Source organism: Kwoniella mangroviensis, assembly GCF_000507465.2.
Source record: "Kwoniella mangroviensis CBS 8507 chromosome 1 map unlocalized Ctg01, whole genome shotgun sequence".
Lineage (NCBI taxonomy): Eukaryota > Fungi > Basidiomycota > Tremellomycetes > Tremellales > Cryptococcaceae > Kwoniella > Kwoniella mangrovensis.
In genome coordinates, this window is record NW_027062533.1 from 9,886,060 (window position 1) to 9,904,543 (window position 18,484).

Here is an 18,484-nt window from a genome sequence, read left to right on the forward strand (position 1 = left end):
CTAATATGATCATACGTCCCTTTCGATGGTTACATGTACTAAATTATCAACAAGCGTATGGGATCGTGAGCCGCTAGAGTGTCATCATCAACTAAGCAATCTCTCCAAACCCTTTCCATTCCAATACTTCTAACCATCTATGCACTTGTCGCAAATTCGATACCAACTTATTTCCATTCTCTTCTATCGTTTCTATAGATGGTGTGTACCCTTCGGGATCGACCAAAGCCAGAAGTTCATCTTTATTCGATTGAGGAGGTGGAGTAAGTCCCGAAGAAGTCGAAGAAGCATCGGCGTCACCCAGAGCTTGGGCTGCAGTCGATAGTGACGATAAAGATGATTCAGCTGATCCAACCCGTTTGGCAGATGTAGGTATGACCACCTCTAGTAACGTCTTCTGTTTCATCTTGGATCCAGGTGTTTTCTTAGTCGAGTTGACGTTATTTATAGAAGGTGTGGAAAGTGGATTTTTAGCTGGAGTCTTGGGTTTTGCAGGTGATTTCGCTGATTTGGCCGGTTTGAGCGATTCGACGTGTTTCTTGAATCTCCATTCGACCCACTGGATGAGCAGTTTGACATCGTCAGATTTCCCGAAATGGCTCCATCGTTCGACGGAGACAGGTAAATCTGTCTCCCCGCCTGTCTTTCCCTCTACCCCAATACCCCATACTAAGAGACCTGATGCCCACCCCAAAGGCGGTCTAACATCATCGTCTATTTCTCTCGGTGCCAAAGCGTAATATATCCTTCCATCAAGATCGATACCGAGTGGTTCATGTCTTAGAGTCCGACGAGCAAGTTGAGCTTCAAGATTGACGTTGATCAGAGCCAGACGCAGCAAGTGATCTTTCATTTCCTTATCGTACTGTCATGTATGGCAGGGTCAGCTTGACTTATATTGCTCTAGCCGGAGGGATACAGCTTACCTCTTCCTTGTGCGCCTTTGTATCCGCTGCAGTCTTACATCTCAACCTCGCCTCATTCAACTTCTTTTTCTTGGTTTCTATCGTAGACATCTCCTTTTTGACCGCACTAGCGTGTTTCCTTCTCATATCATTCTCCGGAACGAAGTATTCCATATCGCTTCTGATTTTAGGTGTCGACAATGTCCGTTCAGCAAAAGCAAGGAGCATTCGCACGACCTCGGCGGGTGGTGGAATTCTAGAAGCTGCCGTACGTCTCGATGGTCCAGCGGTGAGTTCAGCTGCCCAAGCTGGAGGAGCTTGATCATCACCGAGGTCAAGGATCGCTCGAAGGGCAGAGTTGTTAGCTTCTGACCGTTCGTCTACGATGGGTGGAGGAAGTCGAAGGTTGAGTGGTTCCGAAAGCATGTTGTAAATGCTCTGGAAACGAGCGAGATCCGCGTAGTATCGCAATTCCTCTCGTATGTTGAAGAGCGTGTCGACGAGCTGGACATGGAAATGGGATTAGTCAAGGTCCATAGATACTTGCATGTACTTACCTCCTCGTTATCGCTACCTTGTAATTCATCCTTGATCATATCCACCATAGCTCCAGCAAATAATCTGACGCTCGCTTCTGTCAACGGTCGATCAAAGTCATCGATGGGGAACAATGCTCTTTCAGGGAAAGACAATACAGCTCTGAATCTGAACAAGTACTCTCGAAGCTATTCTACCTGTCAGTCTTACATCGACACGGAGAATACGAATACATACCATTATCCTCTGTTCGGCCTCCTCCCTCCCGAACTTGGTAGCAACTTTCTCGAAGACAGGAGCATCCGGTATGACTTCAGGTTTCTTCACCGGTTTGGGTTTCACTTTTTTTTCATCTTTTACCTTCTTCTTAGGTGTTGATCTCTGACCTTTAGCATCTTGTTTAACCGTGCTCTTCCCACTTTCTTTAGATTGCTTTTTGTTTTTGTTTTTCTGTATTTCCACTACAGGTGTATTCTTAGGTTTAGGACCTGGTTCACTCTTACTTTCACTATCTTTCTTCGTCCCTTTGGGTGTCTTGTTTTTAGGGGTGGACACTAGTGAGGTTGATTTAGATTTCTTGATTTCAGGCGTTCCCGAAATGGATTGACTTTCTCCGTTGAGCTTTGAAGGTCTGCCTTTTTTCTTTAGTTGTTCAGCGGCATTATCAGAGTCGATATCGGTGAGATCCGTACTTGCGGAGGTAGCTACAGAGTCTCTCTTGCTGGCACCATTCACCTTTGATAGCTTAGCATTCTTTTTTGGGGATGCGCTACTTGATTTCGTTGGGCTACGACTTTCACCTTTCTTGCCTGGGAAGACGCCGTTGGTTTTTGACGGCCTTCCTCTCTTTTTCTTAGGTGCTTCGGCTTCTAACTCAGACAACACCGATTCATCATCTGAGTCAGGCGCTTTGTGTAAGGTCGAAGTGGCTTTATGAGGTGAAGAGGTGGAAGTGAGATGACCGCTCACTTTGGGGAAAGAAGTTAAGGAGGTATGACCTGAAGCTTTGGCTGCTTTTGTCAGATTCCTATGTGTTGGTCTGAGATCAGCTAAGAGTCATTTGACTAGACGGAAGCAAGAGTCACAGACGATATTTACCCTAAAGGCTCCAAACCTTTCTTCTTTCTGCCTGTTGCTCGATGTCAGCAATTGCGCGCAGGGTTCGAAGACGGCATCAGACTTACAGTTCGAAGACTGGCAGTCATCCCGACAACATGGACACTCCCATTCATACCCATTGTCAATAGAGCTACCACTTGGTCCGTCGATAGAGCTCGACGAATGCTTGTTCGTTCTCCTTATACTGTTTATTTTCTCAGGTGATATGCCATAACGAACAGTCAGATCTCTATCACAGTATGATAAATGGCACGGTCGACCTGTTGATCCTTTCTTTTTCGTATTGCTACATCGCAAGGAATCTGTATATTTGCGATGAAAATTATCAGTTAGAGGTTACAAGTGTTGAGTTACACAGAAGACTGAGTATGATGGACTCACGACCAGGTTCACATTTTCTTCGACAACTGTATGCAATCGAACATCAGCTAAATCTATGAATAACGCTGGACATAGGCATGGAAAGCTCACATATGACAATATGTTCCTCTTTCCTTCTTGCCATCTACGCTGACTGCACCTTCCGATTGTCTAGCTTTCTTCTTATTCGATTGGTTGATACTGACTTCGCTATCTCTAGCCCTCTTCCTCCCTTTCCCATTGACAACGACTTGTTTGTCATCTTGATCCTTATCAGAGGAAGAGATCGTACTCAGATCGGATGTTGAACTAGCTGAATGAGGGACCCCATTGGTTGCTTCGACAGGAGACGCTACCATCTCTTTAGGAATGCTAACGAGGAGTGGAGTCGGATTGGAAGTGACAATGTTAAAGATATATGTAGAGACAGAGAAAGTGAGAGGAGAGGGAGAAAGAGATAGCGATGAATATATACAGATGGATGATTTTTTCGTAATTAATGTAATGTAATGTGCGATTGACAGCGCGCGCGTGCAAGCAAAGACGCGTCAACCTACAACCACAAACCACAACATCTCAGGATCAGGTTCAAGTGTTCAAGTGCAGACTCGATTCATACGAATAAATACTCATAGGTGTTTGCTACCAGTTGCTCTGTCAGGCCATGATCAAGCATCTCAAGGTGATATGGAGATGCTAATAGGGATGAAGGTCGATACTGGATTTGTTCAGTGCGGTTTTTGCAGTAATTATGCCTTCAAAGTTCCGATATGACCATCATTCGATGCACTGAGTGCTTTGTGAATTTCATGCGATGCTATATAAGAAGTAGAAATCATGGTGTGGTGTATATATACTGTAAATGGTATATTGAATATTGAATATGATAATACAAGATTGTCTGCCTGTCTGACCTGTCTCTTTTGATCCTCTACTACCTACTCTCACTTTACAATGGTAGTAAACAGCCAATGCTATATCCTCTGTTTCTCCTCTTCCTTCGCCTTGTCGTTCACACTGACCAACCATCCCGCTATATTCTTATGAACCAACATCAACCCCAATACCACGGGCAGATACCACAGACTGGTGAAGAACAACTTCTTCGCTAAAGCTTCGGTAGGTGTCTTGTAAAACTTCCATGAATCTCGAGTAAATATGAAATTCGGTATAACGGCCGTTAGAGCGAAACTCCAATCTACCGATCCAGACAGCGGAGTAAAGATCATAGTGAACGGTATAAGAAGTATAGAATGCCGTAGGGATACTAATGCGTTTAATTTGGGTGAAAGGACAGATAACATTGGATATCCCGATAACGCATAGAAAGGTCGGATCATATGTGAGAGCGAGTTGAAATGCGGGAATTGCCATGAAAACAATAACAAAAACAGACATAATGGCGTCAAGGGATTAGGGATACTACCGTCGAATTTGAATTCACCGGAACCGAGAAAGGAGGGCAGGTTGAATTGTAGGGGTTGTTCGGGTGTAGGCCATAATGCTCCACCTGTGGCTGTCCATCCCATCAAGGGGGTGATCGCACCAACAATAGCCCCGATCCATGTATTCGATACCGAGAACCTTTTCATAGGCGTGTAGATTCCAGCGTAAAGAATGAGATTCCCGATTCCCAAAGCTGCAGTAGTGGGATTACATCCGTACCACAAGATGACACCACCAAGAACCGTACATGTCATTCCAAACATGAATGCATGGAAGGGTGTGATCTTCCTCATGCATAAGGGTCTGACCCTGGTACGAGGTGTCTGAGCGTCGATGGGTATTTCGAGGATCTGGTTGAACGTGTTGGCTGCTGCAGAAGTTAACAATGTTCCGATAGTGAGGTTGAACAACAATGGTATCGACAATGGTAGCGGTGATAGGGCTAGTCCGGTGGTAGCGGTGAGAGTCATGAGAATAGTCAAATTTCGTTTGGAGAGCTGAGAGTAGACCGTCATTAACCGTTTCAAGTTTAATGGTGTAAGCGGTCGGTAGGCTGACAAAGGAGCTGCCGGAGATGTGATATGAGGGATGGGAAGATCGGGTAGGGCAGGAACAGGAGCGTTGGCAGCGCCGTAAACGGTCTTGAACGGAGGAGAGTAAGGCGCAGGTTGAGCGGTGAAGAACGGGCGCTGAAGAGCTGATGTGTGGTTTTGACGACGCTGAGAAGGGCACGAAGACGCTTTGATAGATGCACGCTCCTTCGATGAAGCACTAGCAGCGGGAGCTTGCACATCAGATTTCGCAGATGCGGGCGAGGCACTAATGGCGGCGGCTTGAGGCGGAGGGAGACCTTCACCCTCTGATGGAGGAGCTGGGTCGATGACTGTGGGTTCTCCAATCTCAATCTTCGCCAGTTGTCCTTCTACCATTTTTCTGAATTTACCATGTCTTCGAGTGATCAGATCGTGATATGTACCATCTTCAGCTACTGATCCACCGTCAAGCAATACTACCCTATCAGCCGAGGCGATCGAAGATAGTCTATGGGCGATAAGGATGACAGTGATATCCGAGTTGGCGAAGAGATCGTTCAAAGCCGCATTAACAGCTCGTTCGGATTCCGAATCAAGTGCCGAAGTCGCCTCGTCCATGAGTAATACCGAAGGATTACCAACAAGAGCTCGAGCGATAGCTATACGCTGACGTTGACCACCAGAGAGACTGTTCTTGTTGACTAGAAGAAAAGGACAGATCAGCTTGATCAGGCTTAATTCAAATACGAAAGTTGACTCACTGATGGTATTGTAGCCCTGAGGTAGATTCTCGATGAAATCGCAATGAGCTACTCTAGCCGCACGTTTAACCTCTTCTCTTGTAGCGTTTGGATGTCCATAAGCGATATTCTGTTCGATCGTACCACCAAATAAGATTGGATCCTGAGGTACGATACCTATCCTTGATCTCCATGATTCAGGAACAAACGATTTTATATCTTGACCATCAAAAAAGACTGAACCGGAGGTTGGGTCGTAGAATCTAAGTAAAAGAAGCTGGATTGAGGATTTTCCTGAACCACTTCCGCCGACTAAAGCAATTCTTTCCCCTTTATCGATCCTGAGGTTCAATCCGTTCAACACTTTCGCATCGGGTCTGGAAGGATAGGCGAAATCTACCCCTCGTAATTCGATTGAACCACTACGAGATTTGGCGATCTTTTCTCCTTCACCCAGTGGTATGGGAGGTGGGAGCGCGTGAAGGCCGATGATACGCTGAGAAGCTCCAACACCTTTCATCAAACCAGTGAAGAATCCAGCGAGGGCTACATGCCATCGAAAAAATCAGTCTACGCCCAACATGTCTGATATAGAGAAACAGACGTACTGTTCAAACTCCATTCGATCCAATTGACATAGATGAACAAAGAGGTCATATCACCAACGGTGATTTCACCTCGTTTCACCAATACACCACCATAGATCAATAATCCGATCATGCCGATATCACCGGCGACTTCATTGGCACCTTGGAAAATCCCATTCGCAAAAGTCTCCTTCTTTTGCAATTTATATACGCCATCAACTTTTGATGAATATAACGTCCGTTCGGATAATTGGGTATTTGAAGCAGTTACAGTACGATGGGCAGATAATCTCTCTTCGGCCAGTTTCGACATTCCTCCCATAGCTTCTTGAGTCTTGAGTGATAGTTTCCTGATGAACCGACCATAGAAGAAAGTACCGACGGCGATAGGTGGGATAATACAGAGCATCACGAACGTCAATGTTGGTGAGATGAGGTACATCGCTCCTATACCCGCTCCAGCACCTAATATAGCTTTTAGACCTTCACCCAGATTCTCACTCAGACTCTGTCCAACAATAGATGTATCTTGACCCAAACGTGAGAGCGCATCTCCGACTCCGGCGGTTTCGATGTGCGAGGGGGGTAATGATAGGTATTTGCCATAGGTCTGGTTCCTGCATCATATAGTACCATCAGCAATTAGCAGGTTATGGTACATCTCGGACTGAACTCACCTGATAGACGCAACAGTCCTCTGGCCAGCTAATCTAAGAGCTATACTCCTGCCTGAATTTGCAGCTGCACCAATTAACAGTACCACCGCCAAAGCGCCAGTAGCTTGTTCGAGTGGTAGACCAAGTAAAAGTGTATTTTCCTGACCGGGAGTAAAGAAATCTATGATTCTACCTATCACCCATGGAATAGATAGGTTGACAGCTGTAGATACCGACAAACATGCTACTCCAACAGTTAAAAGGGGCCATTGTGGTTTTGCCAATGATAACAATTTCAATATTGAGGATGCGTCAGGTTTGGGATCTTTACTTGATCCTCCGCTTGCGGTCGTAGGTGTCATATCGGCAGTTGCTGATGGTGGAGCTATTGGGGCCAGGGGATGTATAGGAATAGGTGATGGTGCTTTGTCCTTTTCTTGATCCTGATCTTCTTCTATTGATTGTTCTACTGAATTAGACCTTGAGGAATCTATCTTGGAGCTGGAGCTGGAGTTGGAGCGGGAGTTGTGCCGTATCTGTGTGAATGTTGGCCGAGAGCAATGGGGGAAAGCAGAGTAGGAATGTTGAGTCCGTGGTTCCTTATTACATCCGATATGAGTTGAGAAGAATCGCAAGGAAGAGGAGGATGTCGACAGTCCAGAGGCAGAGGCATGTGAAGAAGGCAGAGGCCGTATACGTATACGCGGAATGGTCAGAACGAGTGACCTCGCCAATCCGAGGCCTTCTCGAGCTGCCATCTTGGCGGAGGGTGGTGGGAAGGAGACCAAGAAAGAGGGTTTGACAGCCAGGTGTAGCTATATGACAATGTAGGTTAGTGATGATGACAATAACGAGAAAACAGATGATCATCTCGGCAGTCGTCTTTGACTTTTTCAACAGTTCCGAGAATAAGACTGGGGGTTTGATCTTTAAATTGGTTACCCATTTAAGCGGAGGAGATCGAAAAGGTTAGTTGGAAAAGTTGAAAGCAGGTGTTGATCATCTCGCTCACTACATATATATGTATAATATATATATATATATATATATTGATACTCCTGCATACATCACGTACCAGTATCATCAGTAAACTCCTATAGAGCAAATAAGAAGCACAGTGATCATCGTTCAACATGGTCAACTCATCTCTGAAAAGTACGTCAACCCTTCTCCTCTTCTTCCGTCACCTATATTACCATCCCCTTGCTAACTATTATATCTGTCATAGATGCGATGGCCCATCGTAACCACAAAGAACGATCCCAACCCGCTCATCGAGCACGTCTGGGTCTGTTGGAGAAACATAAAGATTATGTACTTCGAGCGAGGGATTACAAGTCTAAACAAGACAGGATCAAGAAATTGAGAGAGAAAGCGGCATTCAAGAATAAGGATGAGTTTTATTGGGGGATGATCAAGAGTAAAACTCAGAATGGTATAGAGACGAAAGATAGAGGTAACGTCGCGTTGAATACGGATTTGGTCAAGATTTTGAAATCGCAGGATTTGGGTTATGTTAGAGTACAGATCGCAAAGGATGAGAAGGTGAGTTGGTTGGGTTGTAATCTCATTTTCGAGAGATATTGTAATCTTTTCCATCATATTGTCTTCATGACATCTTATGCTACTTACGACGAGTGATGCTGATGCTTCTTGATGACTGTTTTAGAAAATCAGAGATCTCAAAACCCAACTTCAAATAACCGCTCCCTCCGGATCATTAACAACCGAAACAAGCTCAAGCCCAGAATGGGATGCTATAGCAGAACTAGCAGAAGTTGAGAAACTAGCAGAGATGGGTATAGTCCTGAAACCTTCGGATGAGAGTACTACAAAAAGAAAAGGAAAGGGTAAAGCTGTGACGAGTGGACATGTGATTTTTGCAGATGATAAAGATGAATGTGAGTTTATCATTCTATACCGCTTTTCCACGCCGGTAGTGCAACCTGGATGCTAATGGTTGTTAAAATGGACGTAGTCGAAAATTATGGTGAATCGAGTAGATCAAATGGAGATGAACGGATAGAAGAGCAGAATGATGAACCGATAGATTTAGGATGGCATGAACCTCCCATATCACAAAAAAGGAAGAATAAACAAAAAGTCATCGAACCGGTTGAAGAAGTTGATGAAGAACTGATAGCAGAGGAAGCAAAGGTGAGTCAACAAATCCCTTTCACAAATATATATAATCTATCCTCCCGCCAGACTGTAACGGCATGTATGTGAATCCATCAAGTTGGATACTGATCGGATATATTATCTTAGTCACACCGAATCGAACTTCTCACCCTCCTCTCAGCATATCTAAACCGATTGAAACTCCTCCGTCAGGCAGAGCACAAATTGGAAACTACCAAATCCCTTATGGGCAAAGGTTCCGCACGCAAGATCAGGGATACTCAATGGGTAGATGACGAGTCACAGCCCGAGAGTAAAAACGGGGAGAGGAAGAGGTTGGAAGGGAAGATGTGGAAATGGAAATTGGAGAGGAGGAGATAAATAGTTTTTTTCCGGTGATTAGATAAATGATGATTATTACTGTTTGTTTGTTGGATTATGCTTATGCATTGATGAAATGTTTATTAACATCGCCGTTGCGTCTTGTGAAACAGTACGATGCATTGCGAGGTATCGCAAATTCGATTAAATGTTCGGATTTAGTCCTTATTCCGAAATCGAAATATAACATGACATGTTTCCTTCATACTTCATTGCATACTATATACTATAAACAATCAACAAAATAGACCAGAACCGAAATTGCCCCTTGATCTCCTATGGTATATATATATAGTACAGATGGTATCGTTTTTGACTATCGTGATTATGATTATAAAAGAAAGAAAAGAATTGAATGAGAACTGATTGATTGATGCGAAGTGAAAAGTACGAGAACAACATATGAGTATGAAAGGGTGTATATCTAAAAATCTCGAAATGAGAAGGGTATATATATATTTGTAAAGAAGTTTTGTTCATAACGCAACTGTCCATATGAATCACCTATCATCCTCCTAGGTCGAAGCGAAAGCATTACCTTCCAACATCGCGAAAATATCTTCACCATTGGTATGACCGTGGGCATGGAATCCACCAATGATCTCCTCGGTTTGTCCAACACTACTACTCGTTGTATGTTGCTGATGTTGAGTGTCATGTAATTTCCCAAAAATCTCTTGTAACATATCATATCCATTTCCCTGTCCATCATTTTGTTGTTCATGTGGTGAATTGTTGTTGTTCCCATTACCATTCCCAATGTTGTTCAACATCCTTTGGATATCTTCAAAGTCCAATCCACCAACACCTTCACCCATGGGTTGATGCTGAGATTGTATTTGATGAGCAGATACAGAATGTCTCAGTCTGCTCTTGCCAGGCGTGGTAGAATGTTTATTCTCCATAGGTGAACAATCATTCAAAGGTGAGTTATCGGGACTACTCAACAAAAGGGCCGAATGAGGGAGAGAATCCGATGAAGAGATGGGTGGTGAAGAAGGTGGTAATGCCGAGAAATCAAATGGTGAAGATGCTGAAGCTGATAATCCGACTGAAGACGTTCGGTTAAACAGTTGAGACAAAACATCATCTTCCTCCGTTCCTGTCGACGAGGATGGTTGGACGACTTGTTTTCTCATCTGTTTACCTTGATCAGAGATCGATCGTTGAATCTCGTGTCCATGTGCAGATTGAGGTTGAGGTGGCATTGAAAATCCTTCAACATCAAAGAAAGCAGAAAGGTCTGTTCCCCAATTGATCTGTTGTTGTTGATTTTGGTTTTGGTGATTCACTAGCGGCTTATTTTCGGATGGTCCAGGTCCATCATCACTCAAAGGCATATCTAAAGTCTGCGTGTTTGTGGTTGACTGGGCATGAGCTTTGCGTAAGGTTGTGGCGGGCGATTCAGTCGGATCGGTATGGAAGTTGTCTGATTTGTGAACCTGGTTTTTATTCTGATTGTCCCATCTGATAGGGGAGGAAGCAGCAATTTGATCGTTCCACTTCGAGTTTCTCAGAGATTTCGTAGCAGAAGTGGATCCTCTTGGAGGTGAAGACATCGGGAGTGGTTTGGTAGTGTGGGTATGATGCAAGTTTGATTTGGGCATAGATTTTCGTAGTTGAGCATGAGTGGCAATTCGCTTAGCATCTTCCTCCACTACCGATGATAGAGTTCGTTTGAATCCATGCTCGTTGTTAGATCGAGTGGTTGGTTTATCAATTCGTAACGCTGGGATATCAGGTTCGGAGGTAGGTGCTTGAGATGATTGACGTGTTGCTGAGGATGCGGGCCCTTTCTTATCTTTTCTAGGTCGATCTTTGGGATCATCATCCACATCTCCCCATAAAGTAGGTGGTCTCATTGAACCCATCTTATTCCAATAAAGACCGCACGCTGGCATGATACTCGACCATCAGCATACTCCAAGTTTTCCCAGTCTGAATGATGACTTACCATTGCAAACCCTGACGGATTTGCCATCTTCCATGACCTTTGTCCTCCATACCGCAGATTTAGTTCTACCACAGTTCCAACACACAAAGGCATTATGAGAAGGTTCACCGGAAGAGTCCGTCGATCCTTTGCGTGAATGTCCGTGTGAAAGTCGGGGTTTCTTATTATTTGATTCGGCCGAGGGGTGATCTTCATCTTCTCTCGCTCGTTTCGCAGCTGCAGCGGCGTCAATGGGCGCTCCAGTAAGCTTTTCGAGCATACTCAGGAAAGCCGGAGAAGCCAATAATCTTTGAGCTTGTTCTCTAGTGAGCGATTCAGGTTTGGCGAATAAGCCCGCTGGGATATCTGTAGGGAAAGGTTCGACCGTATCGGAAGAAGGTGCAGGAGATTGTTTGATCTGAGAAGATGATTGCGACATTGGTTGATGACGCCTCTTGAGTGGGTCCGAATTAGGATCAATCGTACCCAACGAGTTACGCGACGAATTGGCACTGGTGGTTGAGGTTTTTCCTCTACGTTGTTTCTTTGCGGCTGATCCTGAAACCGATCCAGACGATTTGGGGTGCTTGATGTCACCAGGTCTGCTAGATGTGCTCCTACTCGCACTGATAACACGCGAAGGAGTAAGCGGTTGATGAGCATGAACAGGAGTGGGTAATTGGGGTCGACGAGGTTGTTCATGTCTTTTAGGTAAAGGATGTTGAGGTCTCTGGAAGTGACTGCCGTTGACAGAAACGTGAGTTTCGGTTGAGGAACTTGTAGATGATCTTCTCATAGCGTCTGGTCTACCATCGATAGACATCGCACTTGAGACTTGAGGGTGAGACGAAGAAGTGAATCCCGAAATACCAGATTTGAGACCGACTGAAATTTCAATACCCCATTCTTCGTGTGTGGATGTACCGGCCATGTCAGCCATCATCAGTGCTTCGAGGGGGTTCATCTCCTGTTGCTTGGTGAGGGTCGCAAAATCGACCGAACGTATCAATCTTCCAGTGATGAGATTCTTTCCTTGTCCTGGTTCGTCGAGTGCCCATGAGACCAGACCCTTCCCTGTCCATACCTCGTGGTTCTGGGGTGGTTGAGGAACACCATATGATAAGTTGGGGGAAGAGAGAGCGTCTGATGAGGGTGAAGAACTAGATTGACTTCTAGGGTGAGAGACGAAAGATGAAGAGCCAGCTCGAGATCGTCGCAAGTATGTTTCTCGAGGATCGAGTACGTAGAGAGATAGATCAGGTGTGTTGGGATAGGCAGGGTGAAGCTCGGGACTGTAAAATGATTATTGCAATGTGAGTGGAAAGACAAGGGAGAATACCACGCGATCTTCATAATAAGGGTATATATGGACTTACCTAGCCATTAGTACACCCGATACGACAGTCTTGAGGTATATCGAACCCCATGCTTCCTCCTGACCATTCTGAGTAGATGCTGCTGCTGTGTTAGGATGCACGTAGACCTGTTGAGGAGTCGCGAAGAGGGTACTGAACGTCTGTGAGGTTGAAGGAAGATAGTATGATACGCGAACTGCAATAGGTGCATATATGAGCACAGGTCGCGTGATGAACGATAGAGGAATGTACGTACCAGGAAGAGAATGTATCTTGTTAGGAGCGAGAGATGAGGAAGAGCTCATCTCGATTAGTTTCTATTTGCTACTGGATTGTAAAGAAGAAGATAAGAACAGGTTTCTTGATCAGGTTGAGTATGTGATGAATGAATGATAGGGGTCGTGGTGAGGGTCGAATGCGGACAGAGTTGAGTAAGGGAAGCTGAGGCTGTTTCACAAATTTGATGCTAGTCGTAAGTCGGTCGATCGGTCGCGTCGGGTTGAAGACGGCAATGTCAAATTATAAATCTCATCTGTGTGTAAGAAAGACAATGAATGAGAATGATGAAGATGCAACAGTGTGTATGCAGATATGGGGGGTTGAGAGTACGCGATGTACGTGGTGGTGGTGGTATAGTACAGTTTTGTAATGTTAATGATAATATAATGTCGCCAGTCTGAATGTGCCAAATGAAGGGTAACCTGGGCAGAGTGGACGTGTGTGACGAGTCGGTGGCTCGTTCATTTTGGAAAATATGCCATCACACTACGAGTACTCAACATTACGAGTAGTCAGTCGCGTCAACCCTTGCTTGTCACGTGACTCATGCACGCGCATCATCGAGATGGCTTCGAGATCGAACATGCAAGTCATCTATCTATTCAACGCTGGTGTCCTGGTTCTTCCACATGATTTATGTTTTACAACATCCCTGTATCTTACTACCGACCACTGACTATTAAGTGACCTTGCTCGTGGAAAGAGACAAATGGTTGACTGGAGACCTATAATGAATGAAGTGATCCACATTGTCCATTCAATGGAAGGAAGGAAAAGGAAACATGCTGATTTGAAACTATTGATGGGGGTATCGAAATGAAATGGAAAAGAAGTAAAAGTCACATTATTGATTGATTGATTGTTCGTTCACATGTCAAAATGGAAAGAAAGAGTCCATATATAATACAAATCGAAGTAGAAAAAAAAACCATCATCACCTTCTAGCTGGTGGTGTAGTAGGTTGGGGGTAAGCAGCTTTCTTGACCTGCTGTATCGATCCGAGTTCAGATCGTTTGGTAGGTTGTGTTAATCCTGCTCCGCACGCATTGGCGACGGAGGTGATACTAGCTGCACTGTATAAAGCTGGGTATGAGCAGCTGAAAAGAGTGACATGAAACATAGATCAGCCGATGTCCTGGTTTGAAAACAACATTGTATATCACTCACTCAGTGAAAGAGGCGTAGGCTTTCCTGTTGTCCGCACTAGGGTTGGCCCACCCATCACCAGCATCGATCGTCGCCGACGATCCTGGACTGGTGAAAGTAGGAGCAGGCATTGTTATAGGTTCGCCCGTCTGAGTGTATTGGTAGATGCTTTGCATTTGCCCAGCGGCGATATTGGTGAGGGAGCTAGGTGGCCAGGGGTTAGACGAGGAATCGGATCCGGAGATCATACCAGCTCCAGCCTAAATCATCACATCAGCCACGAACTCATGAGGAGAGAGCAGAGGTAGACTTACACCTCCGGTAACGGCTGCATTGGAAAAACTGCTGAATGGGTTGGATGCGATACCATCTCCTTCACAAGTACCAATAGCGGTTCGTGGATCTATAACAAGCGTTGGTAAGATACAATTCTTCATAATCGATCAGAACAAGACACCAAAACTCACCTTTGGGGATCCAACCTTGTTGCAAACCAAGTTGATAGTTCCAGAAAGGGTTGGGTTGAGGGATGTCACCCGTTGAGTTCCCGATCTTCCAGGTCCAGAAGAAGTAATCCTGGAATGCATCCATACTACCTTTGACAAAGTGGTTGAGGGCATCCTTGGTAGTCTGGTTCCATTGCGTATAATCGTTCCAGTAATCACATGAGCCGGTAGCTTTGCCCTCGTATCCATCGAAAGTTCCATCATATCGAGTACCGGATAAGACGTTGTTCACCCAAAGACCACAGTCGTTCCATGCCGCAGACCATTCGCCAGTGTTGACAGGTCCGTAGGTCTGGAAGGTCGTGTTAGTGGAAGCGGCCCACCATTGACAGGGCTTGATCTTCAACTCATCGAGATCACCTGTAGGTTGATCCTGGAATACCATGTAATTGTGTTGATCCAACATCACTCGGTCCGCTCCAGGAGCAAAGTCGTACCAACTCTTGATACCCAAGAAACCATCGTGCATGGAGATCTGAGGACCGTTTCCAGCTCCGATACCAGTGATATCTCGAATGATGTTGTGTGCTTCGATGTAGAAGGACGTGATGGGATCTTTGCCAAGAGCATTTCCGTTGGGCTCATTGATGAAACCGAACATTTGGACAACATCGGAATACTCTGGTTGAGCAATGAATTGGGCGAGAGTTCGGATGTAATCCAAAGATCGTTGAGCGTGGGCAACTCCCATGACACCTTGGAGCCAGTTGGGTGTTCCTTGACGACCAGAGTGGTTCCAACCGTCTGAGGTTGATAAATCAGCTGGTTGCACCTACAGGTTCGGGACTCGAAAAGACTCACTTTGAGATCCAGGGACAGTGTGCAAGTCCAAGTTCACTCTGATACCATATTTCCTAGCCCATTTCAAAGCTTTAAGAACATAAGTCCATGAAACTCTTTCGAGGAAAGGCTCGCCTTCCCAGGTCTCAATGGCCCAGAAGGGGATAGGAAGTCTAACCCAATTCAGACCGGCCGAAGCGATCTCAATGAAATCTTTCTCGGTTATGAAAGTCTCGTAGTGTTCGGTCATGACAGCGGTTAAGTTGCTACCCATGTTCTGACTAAGAGTATACTCATCGATAGCAGTTTGGCCATTGACCTCGTGATACGTCTCATACAAAGCAGGAACGATGAACGGTTCTATTATATCGATATGAGCAATTGGACAGAAAGTAAGAAGAATAGGATTTATGACATACCGGTGTTGAGCCAACCTCCAAGATTGACACCGTAAATCCTGTTCTTGGCAAAGTCCCAAGCTTCGTTCAATCGAGGTGACCAAGAATTGGCTCGTGCGGAACTCTGCGCAAGGATTAATCAATGATTCGGTTGCAGGAGGACAGGGAAGAACAGAACTCACGTTGAAAGGGTCGGATTCATCCCAATGCCATTCACCGCCGAAGGGGTTGTCGTAAGTCACGGTGGAACCATCGTCAAGGGTTATCAAAGAACCTTGGGTACCCGAAGTAGCTGTGGCAGAAGGAGTGGAAGCAGTGGTCGAAGCGGTTTTTGTACCAGAGTTGTCACTTTTGTTCCCATCATCTCCCGTCTTTCCATCTTCCGACGAGGAGGAAGAACCGTCCTTGGTCGATTTACGTGTAAGACTATGTCGTGTCATTGTTAGCTCAGAGGACGCACGAAAAGTGAATGGGAATGAGGTCGCTCACCCAATACCAAGACCGACTGCCAAAGCGATGATAGCCAATACACCAACACAAGCCCCAGCAAGGAGTAATTTCTTATTCTTCTTTTTCGGTGTGGAGTCAAAATCTTTGACTTCTGCCCACCTTGGTTTTTCAGTCTGTACTTCGGCAGCTCCGATTCCAGCTACAGCAGGAGTGATATGACCTTGTTCGTCATCTTCGTCGCTTACCGACAGCCTATCGTTGGTGGAATTATTCCAGCCTAAAGATGAGTGAGCGAGATTCGATGGCGCTCGTACACTTCCTGGTCTTCGTGGTTGCTATGTCAAATTTAACATCAATACCAGTGGGGATGAAAAGATAGAAGGGGATAACTCACTTCGACACCTGAGATTCCTTCAGCAGCACCGGCCAAGCCTACACCACTTCCCCATGATTTCCTATCATCTCCTCGTAAAGGTGGTGTTCCGGGTAGAGACGAGTACGTCGAGTCCCGAGTCATGATGGATGGTGCGGGCATATATTCCGAACCGGGTCTTCCAAGTAGATTGGCAGTATCTGGATCAGGTGTAGGAGGTGAAAGGATACTACTATCTCTTGGATTAGGATTCTGATACGAGTTATTGGGATCTGGTGAAGGAAAGTTGGGTTCGGTAGGGGAAGAAGTCCCAGGATTGGGAACGGCCGTGTAAGTGGGATCGGTAGGTGCCATTATGAATACGATTTAATGAATGTAATGGGGTGGCGAGAAGATGAGGAAGGAGGAAATTAGGGAATTGATATATCGACTGCTAGACCGGTCGATAATCTAATCGATATTGAATCGATGTTGACTGTAAGATGAGATATCAACTGCGGATCTGAATATATAGGAAAAATAGATGGTCAGCTGATAGATACTCTTCAAGTCTAGCTGACGAACAATGCATAAGGAATGAGGGGAAGAAACGATCTGAATAGTGGGTGAATGCTTGGGTACATGTGCATGTTACCAGAAGACGCACTGACCACTGACCGGTTGAGATGTGAATAAGAGAAGAGAACAAGAATGGGGCGGATGGTTGACACCTGAGCCTCGTGCTTGGACCTTTACATAACAACCCGTACAAGAAGAAGCGGATTGGGTATTAGATCGACTGAAGACGTTGAAATGGTGAAACGCTGCGAGGTATGGATGGTGAAGATGTACAAAGTTGACAAAGGGGTGGCAAAAGGATGCAAGAAGGCTCACCAACTATCCAATCTCGAGTTGACGGATTCGTCTTGTCCTGTCTTGTGTCGATGATGTTGTCGATGTCAATATGAAAGGGTGCCTTTGTATGCGGGGTGACAGGTAGATTGATCGGATTCGTAAGAATTTTCAAAGTGTGGGATACCGATGTCACACAACAAACGGGACAAACACAACTAGTGAGATGGACCAGCTGATATAAGATCGAACAAGGTATGTTCGTTGAAAAGTAGGAAGGAGCCAAGCAAAGCTTGGTAAAAAGATGTATGGTGCGAGTTCGTTCAATTGATTGGTCTTCCCACAGATGTATCTATTCCTTCTTCAACGATCGAAAAAAGTAATGACCCGTCCGTTTCTCTTATGTCGATGAAAATCGTCCTTGTCTTCGTAACCGCTCCCAAGTCGTTGGAAATCGTGTACGACGACTAAAGTAAAACAAAGTTGAAAGAAATTCAAAGGACAGAGAATGAACAAAGGTATCACTTTGTCACTTCACTGATAGATTGTTTTTGTAACGAGTTGAAACGAAAACTTGAACCAGCTGACTACTTATTTTCACTGTAACCTGCTCATAGTTTCGGCATTCATCATCTCTTTTGCTTATTTGCTTAATGAGTGCAACTGCTAACCTACAGATGGACCTGCAGGTAAGCAAACAAGGGACGCACGGCGTGGCGCCCTCTGATTCAGGAAATGGGTCGTGTGCAACAAAACGAGAGAGCTGTGCGGGGCTCTCATAGCATGGTTGGTCTGTTTACGCTATTTTTTCACAGGATATAAGGAATAAGGTAGAAACCGTCCCGCTTATTTCCTCCGCCTAGGAACACGCAGTTTATTCCTGTATTCTTGTATCTTGTATCTTGTGACTTGAATGGGACAAGATGCAATGAAAGAAAGCTTTTACCACATAGGCCGTAATTCATCTTGGTCCGCCAAGGGATTAATTATCATCGTACTGCTTACCACCCATGTCATTCATCACGGCATTACTTGCTCGCATCGCCAT

At 45.1% G+C, this 18,484-nt stretch overlaps 5 protein-coding genes across 5 annotated transcripts; 1 reads left to right on the forward strand and 4 right to left on the reverse strand.

Moving 5' to 3' along the window:
* Positions 1–91: 91 nt before the first annotated feature.
* Positions 92–3,280, reverse strand: I203_103746 (uncharacterized protein; the record flags this gene model as incomplete). The annotated part of the gene is made up of 8 exons (XM_019147457.1): positions 92–865; positions 927–1,409; positions 1,463–1,630; positions 1,680–2,469; positions 2,541–2,571; positions 2,627–2,863; positions 2,943–2,968; positions 3,033–3,280. The coding sequence occupies 8 exons, from the start codon at positions 3,278–3,280 to the stop codon at positions 92–94; spliced, it is 2,757 nt and encodes a 918-aa protein (XP_019003122.1).
* Positions 3,281–3,895: 615 nt separating this feature from the next.
* Positions 3,896–7,641, reverse strand: I203_103747 (protoheme IX farnesyltransferase; the record flags this gene model as incomplete). The annotated part of the gene is made up of 4 exons (XM_019147456.1): positions 3,896–5,601; positions 5,662–6,186; positions 6,249–6,844; positions 6,905–7,641. 4 exons carry the CDS (start codon positions 7,639–7,641, stop codon positions 3,896–3,898), a joined length of 3,564 nt encoding a protein of 1,187 aa, XP_019003121.1.
* Positions 7,642–8,116: 475 nt separating this feature from the next.
* Positions 8,117–9,385, forward strand: I203_103748 (uncharacterized protein; the record flags this gene model as incomplete). The annotated part of the gene is made up of 4 exons (XM_019147455.1): positions 8,117–8,428; positions 8,553–8,784; positions 8,862–9,040; positions 9,152–9,385. 4 exons carry the CDS (start codon positions 8,117–8,119, stop codon positions 9,383–9,385), a joined length of 957 nt encoding a protein of 318 aa, XP_019003120.1.
* Positions 9,386–9,900: 515 nt separating this feature from the next.
* On the reverse strand, positions 9,901–12,978 carry I203_103749 (uncharacterized protein; the record flags this gene model as incomplete). The annotated part of the gene is made up of 5 exons (XM_019147454.1): positions 9,901–11,279; positions 11,340–12,411; positions 12,505–12,610; positions 12,695–12,869; positions 12,930–12,978. 5 exons carry the CDS (start codon positions 12,976–12,978, stop codon positions 9,901–9,903), a joined length of 2,781 nt encoding a protein of 926 aa, XP_019003119.1.
* A 908-nt stretch (positions 12,979–13,886) lies between these two features.
* On the reverse strand, positions 13,887–16,959 carry I203_103750 (uncharacterized protein; the record flags this gene model as incomplete). Its single annotated transcript, XM_019147453.1, has 9 exons — positions 13,887–14,049; positions 14,120–14,358; positions 14,413–14,501; positions 14,566–15,348; positions 15,406–15,744; positions 15,804–15,906; positions 15,965–16,208; positions 16,272–16,567; positions 16,627–16,959. 9 exons carry the CDS (start codon positions 16,957–16,959, stop codon positions 13,887–13,889), a joined length of 2,589 nt encoding a protein of 862 aa, XP_019003118.1.
* Between the last annotated feature and the right edge of the window lie 1,525 nt (positions 16,960–18,484).